The 22,845-nt window shown below is 54.0% G+C and overlaps 8 protein-coding genes across 8 annotated transcripts; 4 read left to right on the top strand and 4 right to left on the bottom strand.

The window, feature by feature from the left end:
* Window positions 1-464: 464 nt before the first annotated feature.
* Window positions 465-1,255, top strand: B0T26DRAFT_860122 (uncharacterized protein; the record flags this gene model as incomplete). The annotated part of the gene is made up of 2 exons (XM_060447735.1): window positions 465-559; window positions 616-1,255. 2 exons carry the CDS (start codon window positions 465-467, stop codon window positions 1,253-1,255), a joined length of 735 nt encoding a protein of 244 aa, XP_060292717.1.
* Window positions 1,256-2,470: 1,215 nt separating this feature from the next.
* On the bottom strand, window positions 2,471-3,711 carry B0T26DRAFT_652179 (glycoside hydrolase family 6 protein; the record flags this gene model as incomplete). Its single annotated transcript, XM_060438342.1, has 2 exons — window positions 2,471-3,216; window positions 3,270-3,711. The coding sequence occupies 2 exons, from the start codon at window positions 3,709-3,711 to the stop codon at window positions 2,471-2,473; spliced, it is 1,188 nt and encodes a 395-aa protein (XP_060292716.1).
* A 3,101-nt stretch (window positions 3,712-6,812) lies between these two features.
* On the bottom strand, window positions 6,813-8,010 carry B0T26DRAFT_654231 (uncharacterized protein; the record flags this gene model as incomplete). Its single annotated transcript, XM_060438527.1, has 4 exons — window positions 6,813-6,997; window positions 7,064-7,419; window positions 7,480-7,580; window positions 7,660-8,010. The coding sequence occupies 4 exons, from the start codon at window positions 8,008-8,010 to the stop codon at window positions 6,813-6,815; spliced, it is 993 nt and encodes a 330-aa protein (XP_060292715.1).
* A 591-nt stretch (window positions 8,011-8,601) lies between these two features.
* On the top strand, window positions 8,602-10,879 carry B0T26DRAFT_742859 (uncharacterized protein; the record flags this gene model as incomplete). The annotated part of the gene is made up of 3 exons (XM_060444178.1): window positions 8,602-8,616; window positions 8,692-8,976; window positions 9,047-10,879. The coding sequence occupies 3 exons, from the start codon at window positions 8,602-8,604 to the stop codon at window positions 10,877-10,879; spliced, it is 2,133 nt and encodes a 710-aa protein (XP_060292714.1).
* A 2,982-nt stretch (window positions 10,880-13,861) lies between these two features.
* Window positions 13,862-16,070, top strand: B0T26DRAFT_721410 (FtsJ-like methyltransferase-domain-containing protein). The gene is made up of 4 exons (XM_060442548.1): window positions 13,862-14,962; window positions 15,174-15,302; window positions 15,546-15,707; window positions 15,809-16,070. Exons 1-4 carry the CDS (start codon window positions 14,096-14,098, stop codon window positions 15,893-15,895), a joined length of 1,245 nt encoding a protein of 414 aa, XP_060292713.1. The 5' UTR covers window positions 13,862-14,095; the 3' UTR covers window positions 15,896-16,070.
* B0T26DRAFT_721403 (ribosomal protein L18e/L15P) lies at window positions 16,071-17,566 on the bottom strand. Its single transcript, XM_060442547.1, has 4 exons — window positions 17,453-17,566; window positions 17,022-17,126; window positions 16,507-16,874; window positions 16,071-16,427 (listed from the first exon to the last, which is right to left on the bottom strand). The coding sequence occupies exons 1-4, from the start codon at window positions 17,454-17,456 to the stop codon at window positions 16,350-16,352; spliced, it is 555 nt and encodes a 184-aa protein (XP_060292712.1). The 5' UTR covers window positions 17,457-17,566; the 3' UTR covers window positions 16,071-16,349.
* A 1,140-nt stretch (window positions 17,567-18,706) lies between these two features.
* Window positions 18,707-19,969, bottom strand: B0T26DRAFT_652460 (mitochondrial carrier domain-containing protein; the record flags this gene model as incomplete). The annotated part of the gene is made up of 4 exons (XM_060438370.1): window positions 18,707-18,947; window positions 19,029-19,165; window positions 19,237-19,512; window positions 19,676-19,969. The coding sequence occupies 4 exons, from the start codon at window positions 19,967-19,969 to the stop codon at window positions 18,707-18,709; spliced, it is 948 nt and encodes a 315-aa protein (XP_060292711.1).
* Window positions 19,970-21,053: 1,084 nt separating this feature from the next.
* B0T26DRAFT_678831 (uncharacterized protein) lies at window positions 21,054-22,607 on the top strand (the record flags this gene model as incomplete). Its single annotated transcript, XM_060440280.1, has 7 exons — window positions 21,054-21,369; window positions 21,438-21,578; window positions 21,613-21,839; window positions 21,888-21,917; window positions 21,983-22,135; window positions 22,259-22,297; window positions 22,509-22,607. The coding sequence occupies 7 exons, from the start codon at window positions 21,054-21,056 to the stop codon at window positions 22,605-22,607; spliced, it is 1,005 nt and encodes a 334-aa protein (XP_060292710.1).
* Between the last annotated feature and the right edge of the window lie 238 nt (window positions 22,608-22,845).

Raw genomic sequence — 22,845 nt, 5'->3', positions numbered from 1 at the left:
CCTTACCACCGCCATAGAAGACCAAAGTTTTCGCCCAAGGCACATAAAGCGCCTCAAATGTTTGGCTGCACAGGATCGCTCAGGACCACATCTCACGAACAAGCCACTACATTCAATCGTCCTTAGGCAACTCCGCGCGCCCACCTTTGCTGCCCCGCCAAGGAAAGAAAACACGCAAGCTACACTTTCATATCGCGCTTTCTCAAGTAGCATAGGCCATAAAGTGCTCGTGCCTGCCCAGGCGAGAAGGTCCATGCTCAATCCTGCCACCGATTCTGTAGCTCCAGTCGCGGGTCCATCTCCAGGATCTTGCAACACATCGTCCCCAGCAACGGCAATAGTAACAGCCAGGGCAACATCAGCACTTCTTCTCTAGCAACAGCAGCTTTTAGAGAAGTATCAACACTTCCAAAAACCCCACACAAGTTCGTCCATCCTTACTCATATCGGGACAAGCCGGATCCATGGCTGGGCTCTTTCCCACCAAGTTCAAGCCGCTATCACAGTCAGCTCCGTTGCTGCAATTCTCTGGCCAGAGACCTTTGTATCTTATCACCAGGTAATCAGGTCAATTACAGCCAATGCAAGACAATGGTGGCTAAGATCGTCTATCAGATTGACTCTCGAACATGATACCAGCACAGTCATCGTTTTCACCGGGGGTACATGCCTACCTGTTGACGGCTTACCAGACTCTAAGGCGGGCTGGGCTTTTTGGCACGGGGTTGGTCCCAAGGACGAGCCACTCGTCGTCTCTGGCCGCCTGGAGACCACGGGACCGTTCGGCGACACTTGGGCTCAGGGCAGAAACCGAGCGGAGCTCCGTGCGGTCATTGGCGCCCTGCGTTTCCGACACTGGCCCAGCGATGGGATCCGCACGCTTGTCATTGCTTCCAGTTCCGAACATGTGGTTGAGACCTCGACCAACTACATCACGACGTTGGTCGAGTTTGACTATTTAAAGCGCGGAGCGGGGATCAAGGATTGGGATCTCTGGCACACGCTGCTTTTTACGATCCGGCAATATCAGAAGGAGGGGATGGCTGTCCAGTTCTGGCTGATCCCGAGAGAATGGAACACCGTTGCTGTTTCCGCTGCGAGGAAGGCTTGTGCCCAAGAAGATGCACCTTCCGTATGGACGGATGTTGTTGGGCGAGGTCCCGTCCTAGCACCTTGGGTAGACTCGGTCGATGTCCCGGATGAATATTCTGAAACAGAGGTGGGGAGCCCGCGGCAGCCGACCCCAGAGACATGATCTTCGCCCTGCTCAGGATTGGGGGGGGAAGGAACCACGCACACACGAGAGGGCATGGCCACAGTACTCCAGCGAAAGTAATTGCACCAAAGACCAACAGCCGAGTCTACGTCGGCTTCACGTGGTAGCGGATAGGCAGATACGAGTCTCTAGCGATCTTGAATATAGTTCATTACTTGGTATAGTAATGAAGTTATATAACATCCTGGCCTCGTACCATTCTAGTGCTAGTCTAACGTGCCACATCGTAACATAACACGAGTGCCAAATTCTTCCACAGTGCACAATCAACAATGGCAGCATTCTGATACGAAGCCAGAACAAATCTACGTTAATTTTTATTTTTGTTTTTACTTCAATTTACCAGTATTTTATCTCAGAGTTACGGTTTGAGAACGAGCAGTAATTTTAGTTGGTCTGTTAACGGTAGTTACTTGTATGGGCTAAGGAAAACGGTGTATGTACTTGGCAGTGGATTGGTGTCCTAGAGCTGGGTCTGGGAACGGATCATTGCAGCCCTTTGGATCACGGCAACTATAAGCGGGCTAAAAGCCGCTCCCCTGAACTCACCTCCGCTCAGGGCAGTTCTCACTGTGTCTCGCCCCTTGCTCGGGCTCTGCAACTAATCCGGACTTGGTCAGAAAATGCTGTGGGGGGCGACTATAGAGAGGAACAAATAGACAGCTTTGAAAAGGTTTGCTAATAACTACGAGGGATTAGAAACGACAACATGATTCACAAACACACATGCACGAATGCAGATGCGCAATTGCGCTTATTGAATAAGAACCTGATAATCACGGGCACCCAACCCCCCGATTGAGAGTGTCACATTCCACCATGTGATATCTTATCTCGACCATTTGGATCGAGAGAGGTATCAGCGCAGTGACAAAGATTTCAAAGACTACGGACACGCTAAGGTATACACGGAACTTTGTTTGAATATGTACAGCTAGGGATTCTAGATTGAGAGAGGGTGGAAAAGGTATGTTAATTACAGAAAGCTTTCCCTCCTCTGCTTCCTCCTAGCTCCCTCTCGCCTCGCCTCCCCGAGACTCAAAGCCCGAATTTCCCTTTTTCCCTCTCTTGGACTCATCGTTTTTACGTTTCACCCGGGGCCCGCACTTTGCATTTTGATTTTTTTCATGTCGGGGTTTTGAGTTGGATTGGATTGGCAGCCGACTTTCAGTAGCGGGAGCGAAAATCGCAAATTTAGAAGCTCGGGTTGGCGTTCTTGATGAGATCTTCAAAGTACACCTGATTCCAGGTACCGGCCTCGGGGGCGGGCTTGAAGGCGTCGTCCTTACCGCAGAAGCTGTCGTAGCGGTTGGCCGACGTGTCGCTGGTGCCGTCCGACTCACCGCCGGGCTTGATCCACACAAAGGCATCGGCGAGCTCGGTGCCGGTGTCAGCCGTGGGGCGCACGCCGAAGCCGGCGCCGTGGACGTTGCACCAGTCACCCCACTCCTTGCGTAGGCCGGTGACGCCGTTACGGCCAGTGTCGACGATGGCGTGGTTGGGCATGCCGGCCGTCTTAAGCGCGGCGCCAAACGTCGTCACGTAGATCTTCTCGTTCTGGCACTTGTTGTACTTGGCGTCAGACGCCGTCGAGAACTCGCCGGGGCTCAGGTCCCAGGCGTTCCAGCCAGCGACGTTGGTGGAGATACCACGGAACTGCTTGGGCTTTCCGGCTGAGGTGTAGGCCTTGGCCAGCTCCTGGGCGCCGGGCTTGAGGTTGGCATCCCAGCCGAGCCAGCCGCCGTGTCCAGCGTCGATGTACATGACGACGTTGGGAAGGTTGAGGTTCTTGAGCGCATATGCGACACCATCGCGGTAACCAGAGGCGCTCTGCTTGCACGTGTCCTTGTCGGCGTTGGTAACCAGGTTAGGCAGCGAGTCGGGCTCAATAACGAGCGCGAAGGCGGTGTTAGGGTACGCCTTGATGAGCTTGACGATAGCTGCCGGACAATCTCAGCAAACAAACTCCTTTCTAGACGGGATGAATACTCACGGTCGATGTACTGCGACTTGTACTTGCTGATCTCGCCAACCTTCAGCTCTCCGTTGGATGCCTTGGCGGCGCAATCACGGCCGGGGAGATCATAGATGACCAGACCCAGGATGTGGTCGCATGGCACATCGGCAAGGGCGGGCTCGATCTTGGCAATGTTGGCAATGGTATCGATCCACAAGAAGGTGCCAACATCGGCGACCGCGGCAGCGGCAGACGCGAGGCTCGAGTCGCTCAGGGCGGAGACGGCGGCGGTGACCTCATCACGATAGAACTTGTTGGCGTGGAGGGTGTACTTCTTGAAGACGTTGGTGCTGGCATCGAGGGAGACGGCCGACGAGCAGGCGGCGGCGACCTTCCGGGGCTCCTGCTGGGTCGTCGACGACGGGGCGGCGAGAGCCGAAGCGGCAAACGCCAACACAGCCGACTGTGTGAGCTTCATACTGGGCTATGGCACTCGCACTCTACAACTGCAGGTCAAGTAGAAGCCTGAGGAGAGGAGAGCTCCATACCAAGGGGAGGCAGGGCAGTTGGGCTTTATACCGGGGGCAACAGCAGCTTGCTCATAGAGCCTCTGCTCTGGCCCCCCTTGGCTGCAGTCGGGACGGGAGTCTGTCTCTCAGTCTCTCTCTCCGCCTCCCTCTAACCGCAACACAACGCCCCACACTCTTGGGCACGCAAGCAAGTAAGGCTCGCAATCAGGAAGACAGGCCCGTCGCTCGCGGCATCGCTCGGTCAGGAACTTCCGAGCGGACGACCAACCGTCCCCCGAGCAGTGGGCGCGTGCAAATGGGATGCGGGGCTCGAGGGAGATGCCGAGATGGTGAGTGGACGGACCCCTGATGCCATCGGCTCTTCCATATCGAACTTCATTTCTGCTCAGTCGACAGCTGCAGCGCCGCTCTAGATTGGTGGACTGGTGCGAGGGCCGCCATTTGCGAAGAGAGTGTGGGGAAAGGGAAAGAGGGCCAGCTCTTTGTGGCACTCTGGGGTATTCTTCCACACATCATGCAAGTCCCTTGGACGCCCCTTCCCCTTCAGGCCTCGCCACACTTGGCCTCGGCGAGGCAGGCGAGCTAGGCAAGCGCACCACCCACGGCTCCTGCCATCTAATAAGGTTGTGGGGAACCTGGACTCTCGCTGCCCATTGGATTTGGGGGGGCCCCGAGATGATCAGCCGTGTTGGAGGAAGAGGCAGGTACCGCTGCCAAGACATTTGTGCGGAGACAGAACAGACAGCTTGGCGGCTCGCCATATTGTTTTGCGGCTGGATGAATGCTCTGACGGCAATGGCGCCATTCGAGCTCTGTCTTCACCCTGACCTGAAGCTAGTAGCGCCCCGAGAATTCGGTGAGTTCTCCCTATTGCAGATGTGGTGGCGTGTCACTGTCCAGAAAGTCAGCAGTCATCATCTCGAGATGCTAAACAGCGTTGTAGATCTAGAAACTCACCTGCTCTCCCCCGCATATCAATTTAGGGGCGCCTTTCTAATTATCTTTTATTATTTGGGTGCGGGGGGCTTGGCTTCAGAAGCCTGCGTAGGGCTCGATGGAGCACGACTCTGAACCTTTGGACGACTCCAGACTTGCTCCATAGGGCCAAGCGGCAGTTGATGGGCTAACAATCTGTGCTCATCTGAAACAGTCTCGATAATTTGCTGTTCTATAGTGCGCCCATTAAGCCGCATATTATTAGCCGGGCTTCCTTCGCTGCCCTGCCAAAGTCGACCGCGTCAGAGTCTAGTCTAAGGGCTCTGCCGCCCAATACAGACGGGCTCTTGGTGCCGCCTCGGCTAAAGGCCCCGGGGGTTTTCTCGGCTGCCGCTCGCGCTGCCGGCACGGAGGGACGCTCACGACAATACCAAACGGGATGCCTTTATATTTCGCGCACACGGAAGCCGCGCGCGCGTTTTTCTCGTCTAATAATGAAGTTGAAAAATGGAGGAGCACCAACACCGAACCGCACCGCCAGAATCAAAAGCTGGCAAGGGCCGCCCGACTAGACTAGCAGAAAACAAGTCCCCTAAACTGCCAGATTGGGCCCGTGACAAATTGTATCCCCCTGCCAGCCAGATCCTCTGCCTAACCGACCCGGCTTGAGCTCCGGCATGCCTCTTCGCCCGCTTGGCATCGGGCTGTGCTACTGCTGCTCACTCGACGCCACCGCGATTCTGCGGGAGGGATGCGTGTCTGTGTGCCCGTGTGGACCCGGAATTGAAGGTCCGCCACTTCTTGCCACGCCATCTAGACCTAACTGTCTGGACTAGAACCTGTAGGTGGGCTATGGAGCTGGTTTCCCATAGTTCCAAGTCATGCAGCAGCAGCAGGCTTCTTGTTTCCCGGAACTGCGTAGCAACTTGGCAATCAGCCCATAAGCTTAGAGATTTGTGCCGAGTATTGTTTTTGAGAATGAATGCAACACGATCACGGGTGAGATGGGAACACTGTCTTGTTCTTGGCTGGTTTCGGTGGTAAGAGCCAGATGGTGTGGAGTTGATTAAGATAGGTAAATGAAAGTCTGCATTTGCTCGCCTGCTTAATTATGACACCAGAGTCCTCCCTTGACTTGGCGGAAACCTTGCAACGGACTTCGGGTTTTGCTCGCCGAGCACACACGCACACACTTAACTATCTCGGGTCTCGACTTTGTGCCGCCTCACCCGAAATCAGCACTCGGTCATTGCCTCGCTCTTTTTCTTTTCCTTGCGAGAAATAAACCTGCCGCCGGGAATAATTACACGGAGCAAGTGTGTATTTGTTGCCTCGCTTCTCTGTTTTAGTTTGAGAGATTGTATCGACCATACAATTATCAATTAATAATGGGAAATTGTATCAGATGAATGGCTCAAACTTGTAGATAACTAGGTACATATGGATTACTACATATTGATAACTACATATTGATAACTACGCATAATTAGATAGCAAGAGTTCATATTCATAAAATTCTACAGAGAAATGTTTACATACCTTCCATCTTTTTAATTATGTTTCTTTTGGTGTTCGTGGTGATTGTTATGAGCCATTTCACTATTGTGATAACAGATAAACCTGACTTGGAGAGGTCCCTGCCCAGTGCTCAATTGAGTTTGACTCATGTGCCGTCTGTCTTGGTTGCATCATGGAATGGATGTTTAAAGCAAAGCTGAAGATGTTGAAAGGGCCATCAAGTAGAATTCGTTTAAAGAAGCTCTGTTCGAAACCCAATTGGCCTCTTGGTTGGTGGACATGTTGCCTGACAGCAAAAGTATTGTCTGAATTTCTCATTACACATGTCAACTTTAATCTGCAGTCAACTGCCGAATCGCCATAACGGCACGGATTGCTCTTCGTGTACACATTTAAGCGCAAAATCCTTTTCCATTTCCTCTAGATACGCCGCTAAATTTACTTTACAAGACATACAAAAAAAAGAGGGTTGAACCACAAGCTCACCTAGCGCGCAAAATGGCCGTACTCTAGGCCCACGACGCATGCATCTTAAGGGTAATGTATGTAGATAACAATACCAGGCAGTCGACCCCCACCAACAGCGCCCCGGGACTTACATAAACGGCGGTATCGCAAAGGGGTAACCGGCGTTCTTGATCCGGAAGACGCTGAGAAGGAAGCTGTACATGATGAACAGGACGCCGCCCCAGGCAATGACGGCAATGCTCTGGGACTTGGGGTCGGCAATCCTGGGCACCTTGACCGCGAGGGAGATGGCGGCAAAGGAGAGAATGCCATCTGTGTCTCTTCGTTAGTAATGGCACATGCTTCTGCTAGGAGGGACATCGGGTAAGAAGAGCTTACACATGGCCGCCACGACCTGGGTCTCCATGCCGTACTGGTTTTGGAAGCCAGAGGCAAAGTAGGTGACGCCTCCCTTGCCGTCGCCAGCAACGTAGGGAACCTGGCGGATGTGGTTGAACATGTGTCCGCTGGTGAACAGCAGAATGGCGATCAGGCTGATGGCTGCCCAGACATTGCGGTTCTGGACGATGGGGAGGACGATGGGCCAGGCCACGAAGCCGGCCGTCACACTTCCAGCAATGGCAACAATGGTCGTGATCCACCTGATCCAGTTGATCGGCCGTGAGATGGGGGGATGGGGACGATCAGGCATATGACGGGCAACCCAGGCATGGACCATCTCGGCGGACGGGGGTCTGTGGATGCGTATGTTAGCTTCTATATCCATTCAGCGATTCTGCGCGGTGGTTATGTACCCGGCTGTGAAGTCATATCGGAGGGGCTCGGCCGAAGAGGCCGCGTGATCGCCGACGGTGGGCGGGAAAAGGAACAGGACCGGGGCTGTTTGTAAGCCGAGCTATGACGAGGGTCCAGTGTCAGAAATTTGCCAAGCCGAATTGAGGTGCCGGAATTGCACAAAGACGACTACAACGTACAGCCATGAACGTATCCCTCCCGTCGGAAAAGTCAAGTGTCGAAAAGACTATGCGCGACTTGGCCGACTTGTCACCTTTGATCCAGCTGCGCGAGAGCAAGTCCCACTCCGGCTGGAACTCTCGGCACAGCTGGCAGCCGAAGCGGGTGTCCATGGCGGTCAGGAGCACAGCGGCCGTGTAGTCTCGGGGAGTCTTGGTCAGGTCCCGGTACGAAGAGTCGGAGAGCTTGACGGGGGTCGAGGAGAGGGACTTGGTGTGGAAGGCACTGAAGCGCTCCTCGGACGACTTCTTGGAGTTTGACGCAGCGGCGGCGACGAGTGCCGCCGACAGGAAAGCGGGCACCCAGCGCATCTTGACTTCCGTGTGCGAATCGAATCGAAAGGCAATGAGAACTCTAAAAGAATGTAGCTGTCGCTGGCGCTCGAATAGGGCACTTGATCCAGGGCGTGGGGTGCCGTCTGGTGTTTGCGTTTGCTACAGTTCGTGTGCTTAGCTGCTTAGCTCCCCTAAATGTTCCATCAAAAGGTGTCCTCAATCGCGCGACAGCAGTGCCAGCTTAGTGACGTACCATTGGCCAGAGCTTGCCAGAGCGGACCGACTTGTGCCCGCAGGGCCCCACTTGCTAGCGGATCGACTTGTTGCAGGGGTCAACGGTCAAAAAGCTTAGGTAAGTAAGGTGGGGGAGAACTGATCTAAACCACTTTGGGAACACTGTTTACTTCTAGCCCTTTGGGCGGTTGCGTGGGTCGCTCTTCCCCATCAACCACGACGACGCATCAGCACCAGATCCGCAAATTGCCGGCCTCAATCGACACTCGGCAATCCCAAACGCAAACCGGCTGCGCGCCAACGCCTAGCTTTATTCTTAAGCATAACGTGTGCTTGCCTTTAAACACGCAGTGCGATCCCATGCCATCCAAACGCGCGTCGCTATGTGTAAACATGGACTCTGAAGAGGTGCGCGACGCAAACGCCAGCAACCGGAATCAATGCCATCCCACAACTAGAGCTAACATCTTGCCTGCAATCTAGAGAACCCAGGTCATACACGAGCGTGATATGAAATACCAGAATACCTCTCACCAGGCCAACTTGCTGGTCAAGGATGAGGAGGCGCGGAGAGTGAAGCTCCGCAGCATGTTGCTGCGCGACGAAAACTCGTCGCTGAAGGGCCGGGTTGCCCAGAAGACCGCCCAGATCAAAAACCTTGTCGACCAGGGCGACGACATTCGCAGCCAGCTCGAGAGCGTGCAGCAGAAGTGCCGTAGGCAGGAGGCTATGGTGCAGGCGCAGGCTCGCGAGATTAACAACCTGAAGGCAAGTTCCCCAGATGCCAATCCAACCCGCCTTATCGCGCTCGCTTGCCTATTTCTAACAAGTTTTCCAGGACGAATTGTCGGCATTCGGGAGCGTGTCACAAGATTCGACAAAGCTCCTTTCCGAGAAGCTGGCTCTCTCCCGGGAAGTCGCGCTCCTCAAGCCTGAGATTGAGCACCTCCGATCGCAATTGTCGCACCAGAAAGATGTTCTGGCCGAGAAGTTGGCTCTAGAACGCCAGCTTAACGCGTTGGAGGTCGAGCTGGCCAACGAGAAGCGGGTCGCCCAAAAAGCGGCCCATAAGCAAGACCGGGACAACCAGGAGGAAGAAGAACTTCGGAAGCAAGTGCGCGAGCTGGAGAAGCAGCTCGCCAAGGAGAAGAAAGCCACCCAGAAGCATGCGCAAACCCAGCAGGCCATAAGCGACGAGGCCGAAGGAGAATTACAGTCGCTACGTGAGGAACTGGCGACATCGGAGAAAAGCCTCGCCGCGGAAAAGCGCAAAGTCCAGCAGCTGAGCAAGAACGAGGACAACATCCCAACTGAGCTGAGGGAGGAACTCGACCAGTTGCGACAAAATCTAGCCGAAACCGAGAAGGCGTTGGCAGCCGAAAAGCGCGCCGCCCAGCAGAAAGCCAAGGACCAAGCAAGCGGGACGTTGTCCACGCCGGGTGAGGTTGCGCAGCTTCAAGAGACGGCTGCTAGCATCGAAAAGCAGCTAGCAGCCGAAAAGAAGGACAAGGCTCGCCTCCAGAAGCAGAGCGAACAAGCTTTGGCCGAGGTTGAGGCCCAGCAGGAAGCATCTGACGAGAAGTTAGAGAAGACGAAAGCCAAGCTGCGAGAGGCGCAAGAAGATCTGAAGAAGTGCCGAGCCGACCTCGAAAAGGCCAGGGAGCACTCTGTCACAATCCCAGCCGTCAAGACGACTACGGTTCCCACCAAGAAGCCAGCAGTGCGGGTGCCGGCAAAGAAGAAGAAGAGAGGCGTCGACGAAATGAGCATCGACGATAATATCCTCCTCACTCCTAGCAACAAGGATGATCGGCTAAAGCGCCCTCTTAAGAAGAGGGGCTTTGATCCTTCGGTCGTGGGGGAGAAGTCGACATTCTCGATTACGCCTTTCCTGAACAAGACAATCAACATCAGCGACTTGTCTCCCAAAGCCGGCCGAGACGAGACCACCCGCGCTCTGCCGTTTTTCCAGTTTCGCGGTCAAGAGGAAACCACAACGGTAGTTTCTATGGCGGTTGACAATGAGCCGGCCGCCACTGAACCAGAGTCTGCCGCTACTACAGCAGATCCGACCAAGAAGGCTACCAGAACACTAAAAGAGAAGAAGCCACGCGGCAGGCCAAAGGCCAAGCCCTTGGCTGAATCGTCGCCGTCAAAGAAGAACCTGACGGCTCGAAACGGCAAAGCGACGCTGCCAGAGTCGACGCTGGGGAAGGTGACTGAGGAGGCCGAAGAGGCCAGCCAAGATGAGCAGGAGAACCGGTCGATGGAGAGCTCTACATCAGCCGCATCTGTGACCAAGACAACGAGCATCGCCACCGACAAGGCGTCGACGGAGACTTCACGTCCAAGGGGTGGCGCCAGCGTCGAGACAGAGCCCAGGAAGAAGAAGCGCAAGGTGCTTGGCTCGTCGAATAGGCCCTCAGTGTTTGACGAGGACGAAGGCGAGCGCGTCGTGGTCAAGGCAGCAGCAGCTGCTGCTCGGGGAACGGCAGTGAAACCAGCTGCTGTGACCACGAAGCGGCCGCCTAAGGCCGGACTCAACGGCGTCAGGACCGTAGGGGGCGCGAAGAAGACCATGGGGATAGGGGCTAAGAACCCGTTCGCTGGCGCCGCCTTCTCGCCCCTCAAGCGCGACCGGCGAGGCGTCAATGCCAGCTTCCTAGCCTGAGTGTCATGTTTCGACGTGGTGTTTTTTGTCTTCGTGTAGGATCAGTTGCGAGCGAAGTTGCGATATTGGGCCGGCTATTGATCTCGGGGAAGAGATTTTTGGGTTTCTTGGGGAAGTGGAAGAGTTTTAGAGATGCATTTTCACGGCGCTTTCGGGGGAGGACGTAGAGGGGGTCTTGGATGCCTGCCTCGTGGGTTATGGGAAACGGGAAAAGGCAAGGGTGTCTGGTGCCTGGGGTTAAGTGTTGCGTTGGGGCGTTTGTCTTGTTTATCTTGCTTCCGCGTGGTTTGTCCCGAATAATGAATAGGTTCTTGACCATGAGCGGTTAGAGGTTGGGTTTATCCGCGACTTGGGATTGTACTTTTTCTGCCCTCTTCTTCGTCCGTCTCCCTTCTCGCCTCTCCTCACTGTTCACTGAAGCACACGCATACGTCTACCACCTCTCTTGAATAGGTATTCATTGCATGCGCGTCTCTCCGTCTTTCTAGCTCTACTTTTCAAGGTTCGTGCCACTCCTCTTCTTATCTACCGATAACTTACTGTTTTTCAGGTTGTTTGGGTCCTTACGAAGGGCCATATACATACTGCATAGCTCTTGCCATTTTCCATGGCGAGAAGGTAACCGCACGTTCAAAAGACACTATAGAAGGCCCTGCAGCACTTGCAGGCTGCACCCGACATTTGCCAGTCTTGCAAAGCAGCCATCTGTCGAGAACATAATCACGCCACGCCACAAACAACAACCGCGGCAGCCCGCACAAGTTGGAAAACACTCAGATATCACATTCGATCATCCTTTTCCAGCATTGCTTCACTTCGGCCATTCCACCTGCAATATAGCTTAGTCGACACATGCTTTGCCTTTGGATATATGGCCCCCGAATAAGGCCCAAGAGCGACGCCCAAGACACCACCGAATCACATTCGTTCGTAGCTTGAAGCTCGTCGAGCAATGTCAGGATCAGGCCATGGCAATCGCTATGGCCATCGTAATGGCGATAGCTATGGAAACGGCGATGGCTATCGTAACGGTGACGACAATGGCAATGGCAATAGCAATGGCAATTCCGACCATACGCCTGGATCGGCTTCGAACAACACGTCTCGGCCGGGGCTGAACAGCTCAGGCTCAGATCCGCTACGTATATCGAGTATTATACATCATGGGCCAATGTGAGAGCCAAACTATGGCGATAGCAATGACACGCTTAGATCAGCGCCGAACAATACGTCTCGACGGGGGTTAAATAGCTCGGATTCGGATCCGCAACGTGTACCGGGCAGCATAGTAGCTCCTGTACTTAACTCGAACCCACTCACCGCGCCCCTCGCGACACGTTATTCTGGCCCACAGCAGGCGCCTAACAACATGACCTTACCGGGGCCGAGGAGTCAACTAGAGCTGAGTCGACCGGAGCTGAATTAACCGGGGCCGAGTCAACCGGGGCCGAGCCAGCCGGAGCTCTCAGAACGAATGAGACCACAGAAAGACTTGATTACAATTTGGTTCTGGGCATGCTGCTAATGCAGGGATTCGAAGCAGATTAGACGTTTGCTCCTCGATAAAGAAACGCTTGAAGACTGGTCTCCGCCTACCTGCAACAACGAAAAACACAGTGATAAACCCTATAAAATATGCGGACTGTGCAGATTTCAGAACCGCCTAAGACAAAACGTCAGATTATGCAAGAGCAAATTCGTCTTGGCTGCTACCCGTCTTGAGGCTGAGGGATGGGGGTGTTGTTATTGCGGAAGTGAATGGTGGTTGTATGTCCAAAAAGGAGAGGCCAAAGGATCGAAATTTAGGAACTATTGCGATGGTGGTGTGGCGTCCTCTATGGATGCTCTTTTTCATCCCCCCCACATAATGTGTGACGACTGCTGCGTGTTTAACAAGTTTGCAGAACCGCTCATCAACGGGAGTGGAGATGTCAAGAATGGAGGAGTGCTTTATAACCATAGTCAAGCGTTTGAGGATCCAACACCGGGGGAAAGGTCTGAGGTAATAACCTACTACCCAGTGTTAAGATCCAAGACGGGCGAGGAGTGGCGCCCGTTGGCGAAGGGGGTTCTTGACGAATGGCGTTCCGGCCAGCCACCACCCAAACAATCTCAGAGGCTAGCAGTTGATCGGCGTATGAGTATAATAAAATCGTTTCATGTCCAACAAATCCCAGAATGATGACATGGAAGGCCAGCAGATATTTAGGGGTTGGAGTTCAGTGCCGTACCTTACCCAGGGCCTCTCTCCCCCCCACAAACTCCCATTGAAGTCAAACAGATCCCTGGTACTTTCCCATTGACCATCTCCTCCAACGCTCGACATGTATGTGTCCAGCCCGTTGCCACGGCATTTATTTGAAGGGGAAAATAGAGGCTCTGAGATTCTGTATCTTGGGGAACGCAAAGTCTGTTCGGGTTATTTGTTCGTCTTTATGAAGCGCATATTTGGTGACATGACAAACCAAGCTAGAGGCATCGTATGTGCCAGATATCCTTCTCATCAGTACCTCCACTTGACCTGGAATTGCTTTTTCCGGGTAGGCTGATTGTATTCGTCAACCTGGGCTGTGTTGGTTCCCAGTCTTACATGTAGGTATTACCGTCTGATGTGCATGAATACTTTTGGTATTTACGGTACTCCCTTCGAGGAAAGTCTTCGGGAGAAGCCGTTGGGCAATTGAACTCATACGTTGGCAAGCATTCAGGGATTGGATCCATTGCATGCACTCGGTACATACAGAGACAACAGGCCGTTGGCGCTGTTCTCTCTGGGACTTGTCGTTTGATGCTATGAACTAGGGTGTAGTTGGTAGGATGCCGTTGGTAAGATGCCGTTGGGGTAATTACCTACCGGTTAGCGATCAGAATAATGCATTAAGGGGGGCTGCCCATTCAGGCCTGGGCATCCTGCCTGTTAGCGCGCTCCACGGACACTTTTAGGCTCGATAGCATTGCGCGACAGAGATGTTTTGGAGGTTGCAATGAATGGATGGATGGATTCCTTCAGCCCCGGACATGCAACTATACAACATAGCCAAATGCACACCGAAAGGAAAGATTTGCCTGCTGTGGCTCACCACGCGCTCATCGATCTCGACAGGCACCTTTCCATTCCAACGAGACTGTACATACCTTGAGCACCTTACATAGCCGGGTTCGGTCGAAAAGGCCAGCGACACATGTACTCGGCGGATAGACCGGCCCGTCGCATCCATGCAGGCGCCATGGACCCGAACGTCATGCCGGGCCTTCACTCTCACCCTCACCTCCCTTAGGTGTCTTGTTCCTCTCACTCCTCTCACCCCTCTGGGATCAAGTCTGCGTGTACACGTGCGCCACTCGTCGTCAAACTCGCGATGGAAGCAGCGCCAGGGCAGCGACTCGCTCGCCCGCGAGGCCCGCGTCCAGGGTCTCAAGAGTCGCGCCGCCTTCAAGCTGCTCGAGATGGACGAGAAGTACCGCCTCTTCAAGCCGCTTCCGCCACAGAAGCATGGAGACGGCGCCGCCATCACCAGCCACCCGGGCCAGGTCGTCGTCGACCTGGGCTTCGCCCCCGGCAGCTGGTCGCAGGTCGCCCTCGACCGCACAAAGCCCAACGGCCGCATCCTCGGCATCGACCTTCTCCCCGCCCAGCCTCCCCGCGGCGTCAGCACCATCCAGGGCAACTTTCTGCAGTCCAGCGTGCAGGCCCTGGTGAAGCAGTTCCTGATCGACTCGGAGCGCCGGTGGCAGGCCCAGCAGGCTGCCCGGAAGGAGGCCGATGCCGACGACGCGACCCTTGGGTCCAAACCCGACATGGATTCGCTTGACCCCGCGGATCCGGCGGCCGAACACGGCGCTAAGACCGACGGAGCTGCTGCCGGCGAGGTTTTCACCGACCGCCTGAGCTACATAGACCTGGAGAGGGTCGCATCGCTCGACGCCGGTGCCGAGCAGTCGCAGCCATCACGGTCGCCGCCGCTGTCACGGTCAGCGGCATCCGGCAAAAGAGCCCGGAATCAGGTGGCCGAAGAGGGGCGCAACGGCGACGACGGGGAGAAGATGACCAACCCGGAAGCAAAAAAGCTTCGGTTGGTGGACGTACGTTGCATCTCTTTTCTCCCACCGAAATCGTTCATGTTGCTGTCAACCTCGCAACCCACTCCCTTACTTCCTCACCCCCTTTCCACCCCCACGCAAAACAAATCCCTTCCTTGAATAAAAAAGGAGGATAATATCACAAAGAGAAGAGAAGGGCTGACAGACTGGGGCCCGCGTCCGCATCCGCGGCCCGCCCCGCGCACGACCGCAGGTAGTACTCAGCGACATGTCAGAGCCCTGGCCCCAGATCCATGGGTATTCCGTGCGGACGTTGAGTAACCCGTATCGCAGGATGATGAACACGAGCGGCATTCCCTTCCGGGACCACACGTTCAGCATGGTAAGTAAAGCAAAGTACTCATTCTTCTTTTTCTCACTCTTTATCTTTTTTCCCATTCACATCAAACCCATCTATCCATCTCGCCTTCATTTCCTCCCATCACCTCCCCCTCCATCATCCAAACTTTCAGACCAAAAACGAAAAACAAAGAGACGAATAAACACACCTAAGACACAAAGACACAAGATAAGACAACAAAAAGCTAACCAATCTCCCCTCCCCCCCTCCCCGCCCTGCCGACAGGACCTCTGCTACGCCGCCCTGTCCTTCGCCAGCGACACGCTCAAGTCGGGCGGGCACTTTGTGTGCAAGTTCTACCAGGGGGACGACGACAAGGCGTTTGAGAAGATGCTCAAGAAGATGTTTGCCAAGGTCCACCGCGAGAAGCCCGAGTCGTCACGCAGTGTAAGCTCCCTTTCCTTCATATCCTATCCTCCCGTCCCGTACCTGGTTAAGGATTTCGAGCCGGCTCAGCTAACGAGAACGTTGCATTTCGTACGTATTAGGAATCGCGAGAATGCTACTTTGTAGCGCTACGCCGAAAAGGCAACGTCGCCCTGGAAGATATCAAGGGCGCCGAGCAGCAACAATAGCTGTCGTGGCAACACTGACGGCGGCTGCATATTGTAAATATGTAAAAAGAGGACGAAATACCCTGTACACACCCATCATGTAAAACCACTTTCCTACCTACTCTTGTAAACCAACTATACATATCTCACTGGATACATACAATCACAAAACAAAGACGAACAGCCCCAAGGCACTAGAATGCCAAGGATGTCATAAATATTGGTGGTAGCAAATTACCTGTCAATTCGTCGTTAGAAAAATCCGACAACCCTTTTGATGTACCTGCCATTGCACGCGCTGGAACCATGCACGAATCCCTTGCGCGCACAACTACTGTAGGCGCCCAGTAGCACACCGTGGCTATGAAGAATAAATAACAAGGCCAAAAAGCACATCCGGCCCCATAACCATTGACTTGTTCCCCGCGCCACGACATACCAACTCTCAAAGCAAACAAGATCAAGGTTATACACATTACACCTTGAAACCACGCGACCTTCTGCGGCCACGAGCCTTCTCGAACTTGCGGCCCTTGGACTGAACATGGGGCTTCTGTAAAGTACGAAAGAAACGTGCACGTTAGCCAAGATTCCTAGGGAAATTCGCACCATATAGGCGGAAAAAGACGAACCTTGTGCTTGTGGGGGCCGAAGCCAAAGTGCTTGACGGCCTCACGCGAGTTCTTGGGGCCACGGAGGAGCAGGGTGTTGGCACCGGTGGGCTTCTCGAGAGCGAGTTGATCGAGGGTGATGGCCTGGCCGCCAGCGGCGACGATGCGGGCACGGGCGGTGGCGGTGAAGCGCAGGGCAGCGACAGTCACCTTGGGGACGACAAGCAGGCGGTTGTCATCGGTGATGGTGCCGACAACAACGACCGTCTTCTTCTCGTTGCCATTCTTGATGTTGGCCGCAATGCGCGAGAGCGAGGTGGGCGGGCGGTTGATGCGGCTCATGAACAGGCGGCGGAGCACAACCTTGTTGAAGGCCGAGTCGGTACGGCCTACGAGCGCGAGAATCCAAACGTCAGCCACTTCGTCCCCATCCACAACGAAAATTAATCCTCTCTCAGTTGCGCTACCAAGGAAACATTTCCCCGTGCTTATCCCCCGTCTTCATTTGAACGCTCTAAAGGGAAAAAGAAACTTACGGGCCAGGAAGCGGTAAAGCTTCACCAGAAGCTTGAGGTAGACATTGTCGCTCTTGGGGGCCTTGCGGTGCGTGTTCCGCTCGTGATGCTTCCGGAGATCGATACCTGTTGAGTTGCAGAAAGGAATCCAGTCAGCCATTTGGTCAGGGTATGCTCATGCTGGCGTGCTCGACTGGAAGAGACTCCGCCCGTCGGTCGAGTTTGGCTGCAGGGCTCTTCATCGTCTCTGTCGCGCTCTGTCCATTGTCTGCGGACAAATAGAAAGCGCGGCAGAGAGAGGAAAAAAGAGCGCCTCAAGGGCCATCGACGACGGGCGAGAAATCCCGACCAGGAGCAACTAGTTTTGCCATGGTTCGCAGAGAGAAACAGTATTTCAGAATCTCATCCACTCGCACACAAAGGTTTCGGAAGAGACCTTGCTGGTTACGTACCCATCGTGAAGGTGACGTGCGGATTGTCGACAGAATCCGAGCCGATGGGCGAAAAAGTTCGGTGGTTGATCAATTCAAGATCGGGAGTTCCGCAAAGGTCAAGTTATTTTTTTGGTGGCTCGGTGGGGAATTGTGTGCGCAGGCGGTCGAGGCCGGCAGAAGTTCCCTCAGGTGCAAGACTCCGTGGTCTGTGCGTTCGCCCTTTGTCGAGTGGGTGGGGGATTAGGTAATCTACTTCTAGGTCTGGGCTCCCACTAGGCGCACAGGTCTGTGCGCTTACATAAGCCTGAAATTCGCTTACATAAATCTAAAAATGCATCTAACGCAGCATTTACCCCGCGCAAAAAAAGGAGCTCTCAACACCAACGCCAGTCCATCACAATGGCGACCTTCGCAGCCGACTGCCTCCCCCCCGAGGGCTTTTACGAGTCTCGCCAAGCTTTATACGAATCAATTAACTCGTATGCAAAGCCAAGAGGGAGTGGGAGCCCTAGGTCTGTACCTTTTTGGCAGTGATGGCGTGCACCTGGCTGTCAAGTTCCCTAGTACACTTATCATCAAAAGCTGCGAGAGCTAATTAAATGGTGAAAATGCAATTGATGATTAATATAAGGTGTTCTTTTCCTAACAGCTGATGTAACTCTAACCAAATATTGCTTTTGCAATATTAGACTACATAGAAAATGGACGAAACGGGCTGGAATATCCCGCTGAGATTCTATTGTCCTCGAGTGTCTCGTTTAACATAGAGTGCTAGACACATTTGTGAGAGCCACCAAATCTATATACAACAACCAACTATAGAAAAGCGCCAGGCACGTATCATGTGGGCAGGCCGGCAACGTCGCGCCACGTGTTCAAAGCCAACCTACCTTCCGTCTCTTTTCTCCCTCTTCCTTCGGACTGAAGGCTTGCAGCACTGCCAATTGTGAATGTCGTACCAGGAATGAACCTCGATCTAAGTTTCTAGCCTTCCCATGACTGACTGCGATCTTGCTCAACCAAAAAGGTCTGACAAATCTAGAGTGTACCATATGGTTCTGTAAGTAAAATTAGGGGTTTGGTTGGTATTATTGTAGCCTCTCGGATAATGCGAAGGCTGTTTGAACAGGAATACTGGTCGTCAAGAGTGTCTTGTGAACCCAATGGCCCAACTGACGTAGTCTCAATGCTTTTTGTCATGCCATTTTTGTACAATGACATATTCGCGCCGGCGGGGTTCTGGTCCTGACGGTCGGGGCAGGCCAGAAACACTCATCGCAAGAGCGGTTCCTCCACGGGTTTTAAGCTGACGAAGAAATCCCGACAAATTTCGAAACTGAGCCAGCTGGATGCCATGCTCGGCGCGACCTTGAGGAGATTGGGCACAATTCCCTTGTACATGCCCTTGATCCCTTCCTGGGCGACGATGATACGGACCGCATCCGGGATCGACTTGTACTGATAGCCCAAGCCTGACATGGTGTTGATCTGGAACCGGCGCCGTAATACATCGCTTTTTGGTAACCCCATTTAGCCAAAACTCCAAACCTAGGGGAATGTGATAGGATATCACGCAGGCGCGCAAGATACTAACAATGGATATGTGCATGTTTGCGCAACGGCTCCAGAAACTGCGCCAGCAACCAGCTTCCTAGCGGCACTGGGGTTCTGCTCGCCGTCCAAGGTCAAGTACTGTCGCACAAACTCGTACGTCATGAAATTTAGGCCCACCTGTTCCGGGCATCCAGTTAGCTCCAATCGAGTGCGCCAGGGATCCTCATCTCGCTAGGTTGTCAACGTACGTATGGCGCGACGCCTGCAACGGTGGGAACAATGCCTCGGTACAGTGCGACAACCCCTCCCTCTGTTTTGTACATGGTTATCAACGTCTGCCACATCCCGGGGAGCTTGTTGGGTTTTGCGCCAAGCTCTGTGAATGAGGCAGACTGGATCGACAACCGCGTGCGCACGATGTCTAGCGGGTAGGTGCAGGTGACCGAGGTGATGCCGGCCATACCGCCACACGTCAGGCGCGCTAGAGGCGTGAGCGAGTCTCCATTGTACCGTTCGAAAAGGTTCTAGAAAAACGGCCTCCAGTTAGCACATTTGCTTATGCATCCCACGCGTCCAACCTTCGACACAGCCGGGGTAAAGCTAGGACTTCTTGAGTGGTAGAGCCTCGATTCGTGTGCTTGAAGCGTGCCAAAGCCAAGACGTGCGTGCCAAGGGGACATAACCCACCCTCTTATAGAAATTGTAACTCCCGAACTGGACGGCCGAGTAGGGGACGATTCGGATGCAGTTGGTACCATTGCCTCGCATAAAGCCGCGCCAGCCCTCCTCCCTCCACATCTTGGCCAGTGCCTTGCCGACACTGAGCTGGTAGGCGTCGCGCCCGGCGCTTTGGACTTGGAACAGAATCTTGAGGCGCTCAAGCGGCGACACGACTGTGCGGGACACAGCGCCGGCGATGCCGCCTGCGCAGAAAGCGGCGATCACGGGCTGCGATATGACGCCCCAGAAGCGATGTCCCATCGAGTTCGGGTCGGGGCTGGCGCCTGGGCCTATGGTTGGTTGTATCTGCTGTCCATTCTCCTCCACCACCGTCTGGGTTGGCGGCTGCGGCTGCGACTGCGGCGCCTTCAACATGTCTGGCTGTGTCTGTTGGAACCGGCAATGAAGGCCTCGTCAGCAATTTGAAACGGCTGCCTGCCAACAGAAATGGCCTCCAAAATTCCCCATTGAGAGACATCATTGATATCGTGGGGATAGAATACTACATACAGCCGACATTCTGAAGGATCGAGCAGCGGCAGCAGCAGCAGCAGCGGCGGCGGCGGCGGCGGCGGCGGCAAGTTTGGATCGAGCTCAAGGTTAGGCTCTAACCGAAAGTGCTGGTTGTGGTTCGGGGTGGGTGGATTATAGAGCAGCGCTGTCGTCGTGAAAGGAGACAGCCGGTAGACAGACGACCGGAACTGCTGGTGCTGTTCGTGTAACAGTTGCGCGCATTACATGCGCATTCGACAGTGTTGCGAACGAATAGAACGAAGGTCGAGCTTGCCTAAGGGCCTCGCATGAGACTACCGTCGAGCAATAGGATATCTGGAGGCGTGGTGGGGAGAGGGAAACTTGCAAGACAGGAGAAGGGAAGAGAGAAGGTAAGGCAAAGTAGGTTGGTCGGTGGGTGGTAGGTGGGTTGGTAGGGCGTTTAGAGGGGAGGCGTGGACAGGGAGACAGACATGTCGGAGACAGGAACCGCTCTGGCGTGAACGGATCGCATAGGTGGCGCCTTGGTTGGGTCCAAGGCGGGTCGGAGGTTTAGAGGAGCGGTGGGTGCGGCGGCGGCGGCGACGGCGACAAGAGAAGGCGCAAGGCCACCGGTTTGGGAATTTGTGGAACGAGACCTTCTAGGTCGGAGCTAAAGCTTTGATGGGGGACGGTTGCTAATGCCGCTACACTGACAAGTCGATTTAGCGGGGTTAGCGACCAGAGGCAAGCACGGCACCACGCGCAAACCATTCTGACCGCCCTACACAAAACCCGAATTAGGCCTAAAAGATCATCAATCTACATCAACCATAGCGGGAGACGACAACTACACACCGCAAGCAACAACACTATGGATTGGGTCGATCCCCTGCGCCATCTGGCGCCGATTTCCAAACACCCAGCTAAGGAGTCTACGGTGCTGTCCTCAGAGCTGTCCACCATCTCGGACCAGGAGCTTGCCAGTCTCAAGGTGAACGTCAAGCTCGATCGGTTCGGCCTCGCCAGCGCCAGACACAACCGCGCTGCGTGTATCCTCGGAACCTTCTTCCAGTTTCTGGAGGACGACGGGCGCAAGGTCCTCGCAGCAGAGATTCTGGCCTGGATTGATATCGAGGACAATTTGTTCGAGCTCGCCAACCACCTCGTGGCTGCAATCCTGCTGCCGCGTAGGCCAAGCCCGCGCTCTCCTGCTGCTTGCTAAGATTGATTGTGTGCTTATTCGTTGCCATTCTAGTTAAGGCATCTGGTGGCAAGGCGCCGCCACCTATTAGTCGCCCATCCATCTTCGCCGATGAAGATAACGAGATTGAACAAACTGTGGCGTTTATCGAACCCTCCCGACGGGACCAGATAAAGCTGAAGCGACAGTGTCTACGTAGAGAGGGATACCGATGTATCTATCTATTCAGGTTATTTCGACCGTCGCTCTGTAAAGGACAAGGAGGTCACCTTACCTCAAAAGGCCAAGTGTGGTAGGACAGAATGTACCCACATTATTCCATTTGCCCTTGGGAATTTCAACGAAAAAGATTCCCTGGAGACCGAAAATAAGGCTCTCATCTGGTGGACACTTTATCGATACTTCCCGGCTCTACAAGGCAAAATCGACCCCGCTAGCATTAACCAACTTGGAAATGTTATTACCATATTTAGCGAAGTCCATAATATATTCGGGGATTTCTAGCTTTCATTCTGGCCTCAAGAGGACGTCCTGGTAAGCTTATGGTATTTCTTTTAATTCATTCTTCATATTTATAATTTTCCAACCCTATATTTTAGCACTCGTATGAGGCAAACTTGATGGTACCGCAATCCTGCATCAAGTCGAAATCGGGCTATTCTATAATCTGCCTAGAACAGCACGATGCCGACATTCCGATGCCAGACCCCGAGTGCTTCAAAGTGCATCATATCATATCCCAGATCCTCGAGGTAAGCGGACTGGGACGTGAGATAGATGAGCTTCTAGAGGCTGCAGATACCTTGGATCCAAATGGATTAAGCGATCTTGGTCTGCTGTTGTCCTAAAAGATGCTAATACATACGTGGGTGTAGACTCTTCGTGGAATTTTAGCAAAGTCTCGAACCCCCGCTGTAAGTAGATGGTGGAGGGAACGGAAAATTGTCAAGCTCTGTCGCATGGGAAAGGGAAGGCCAAATCGTCGGGAAAAGATGATGGAGGAGGTGGCCATAGATAGCAAGCAGTTGCCCCAAGTCCAGCCGACATGGCGGAAGAATTATCATTGCGATGCATTTTATTTTAGGGCACGTTATTTTTGCACTGTAATCCTGCTCTGTCGTGCAGAACCTGGCTAAAGCAAAGGTGAGCCAGCCTGAGCAAATCCTGAGCAGGGACTGGGATGGGGTGCTTGCTTGGCGACCCGGGTGGAGATCCATTGGCTGACGCTCCCGAATGACGACAATTCCACAAGGGCACAGCGCCAAGCGGGCAGGCCGCAGGGAGGCTGAATCAGCCATTCAATTGCTTCAGAGAACCTAAGCCCTGAAGCCTCACAAGACAGCCGTGTCAGGAGCGCCCTGTCAGGTGGTTCAGATGTTGGAACAGCCCCTGGATGCCCAAAACAGCCCGCCTCACTGTTGTCCCAATGATGGAATCTGCAGCCCACTTGAACGGCGTTGAA

This window comes from Lasiosphaeria miniovina, assembly GCF_030549165.1.
Source record: "Lasiosphaeria miniovina strain SMH2392-1A chromosome Unknown B0T26scaffold_6, whole genome shotgun sequence".
NCBI classification, from domain to species: Eukaryota; Fungi; Ascomycota; class Sordariomycetes; order Sordariales; family Lasiosphaeriaceae; genus Lasiosphaeria; species Lasiosphaeria miniovina.
Note: the sequence above shows the minus strand (reverse complement) of the source record. Positions and strands in the feature narration are given on the sequence as shown.

Coding starts and splice junctions, on each gene's coding strand:
- B0T26DRAFT_721410 (XM_060442548.1), top strand. CDS start 14,096: ATGCAGGCGCCATGGACCCGAACGTCATGCCGGGCCTTCACTCTCACC. Junction 14,963..15,173: donor AAAAGCTTCGGTTGGTGGAC/GTACGTTGCATC, acceptor GCACGACCGCAG/GTAGTACTCAGCGACATGTC. Junction 15,708..15,808: donor AGCCCGAGTCGTCACGCAGT/GTAAGCTCCCTT, acceptor CGTACGTATTAG/GAATCGCGAGAATGCTACTT.
- B0T26DRAFT_721403 (XM_060442547.1), bottom strand. Junction 16,875..17,021: donor GCTTTACCGCTTCCTGGCCC/GTAAGTTTCTTT, acceptor TCGCGCTCGTAG/GCCGTACCGACTCGGCCTTC. Junction 16,428..16,506: donor TCGGCCCCCACAAGCACAAG/GTTCGTCTTTTT, acceptor CGTACTTTACAG/AAGCCCCATGTTCAGTCCAA.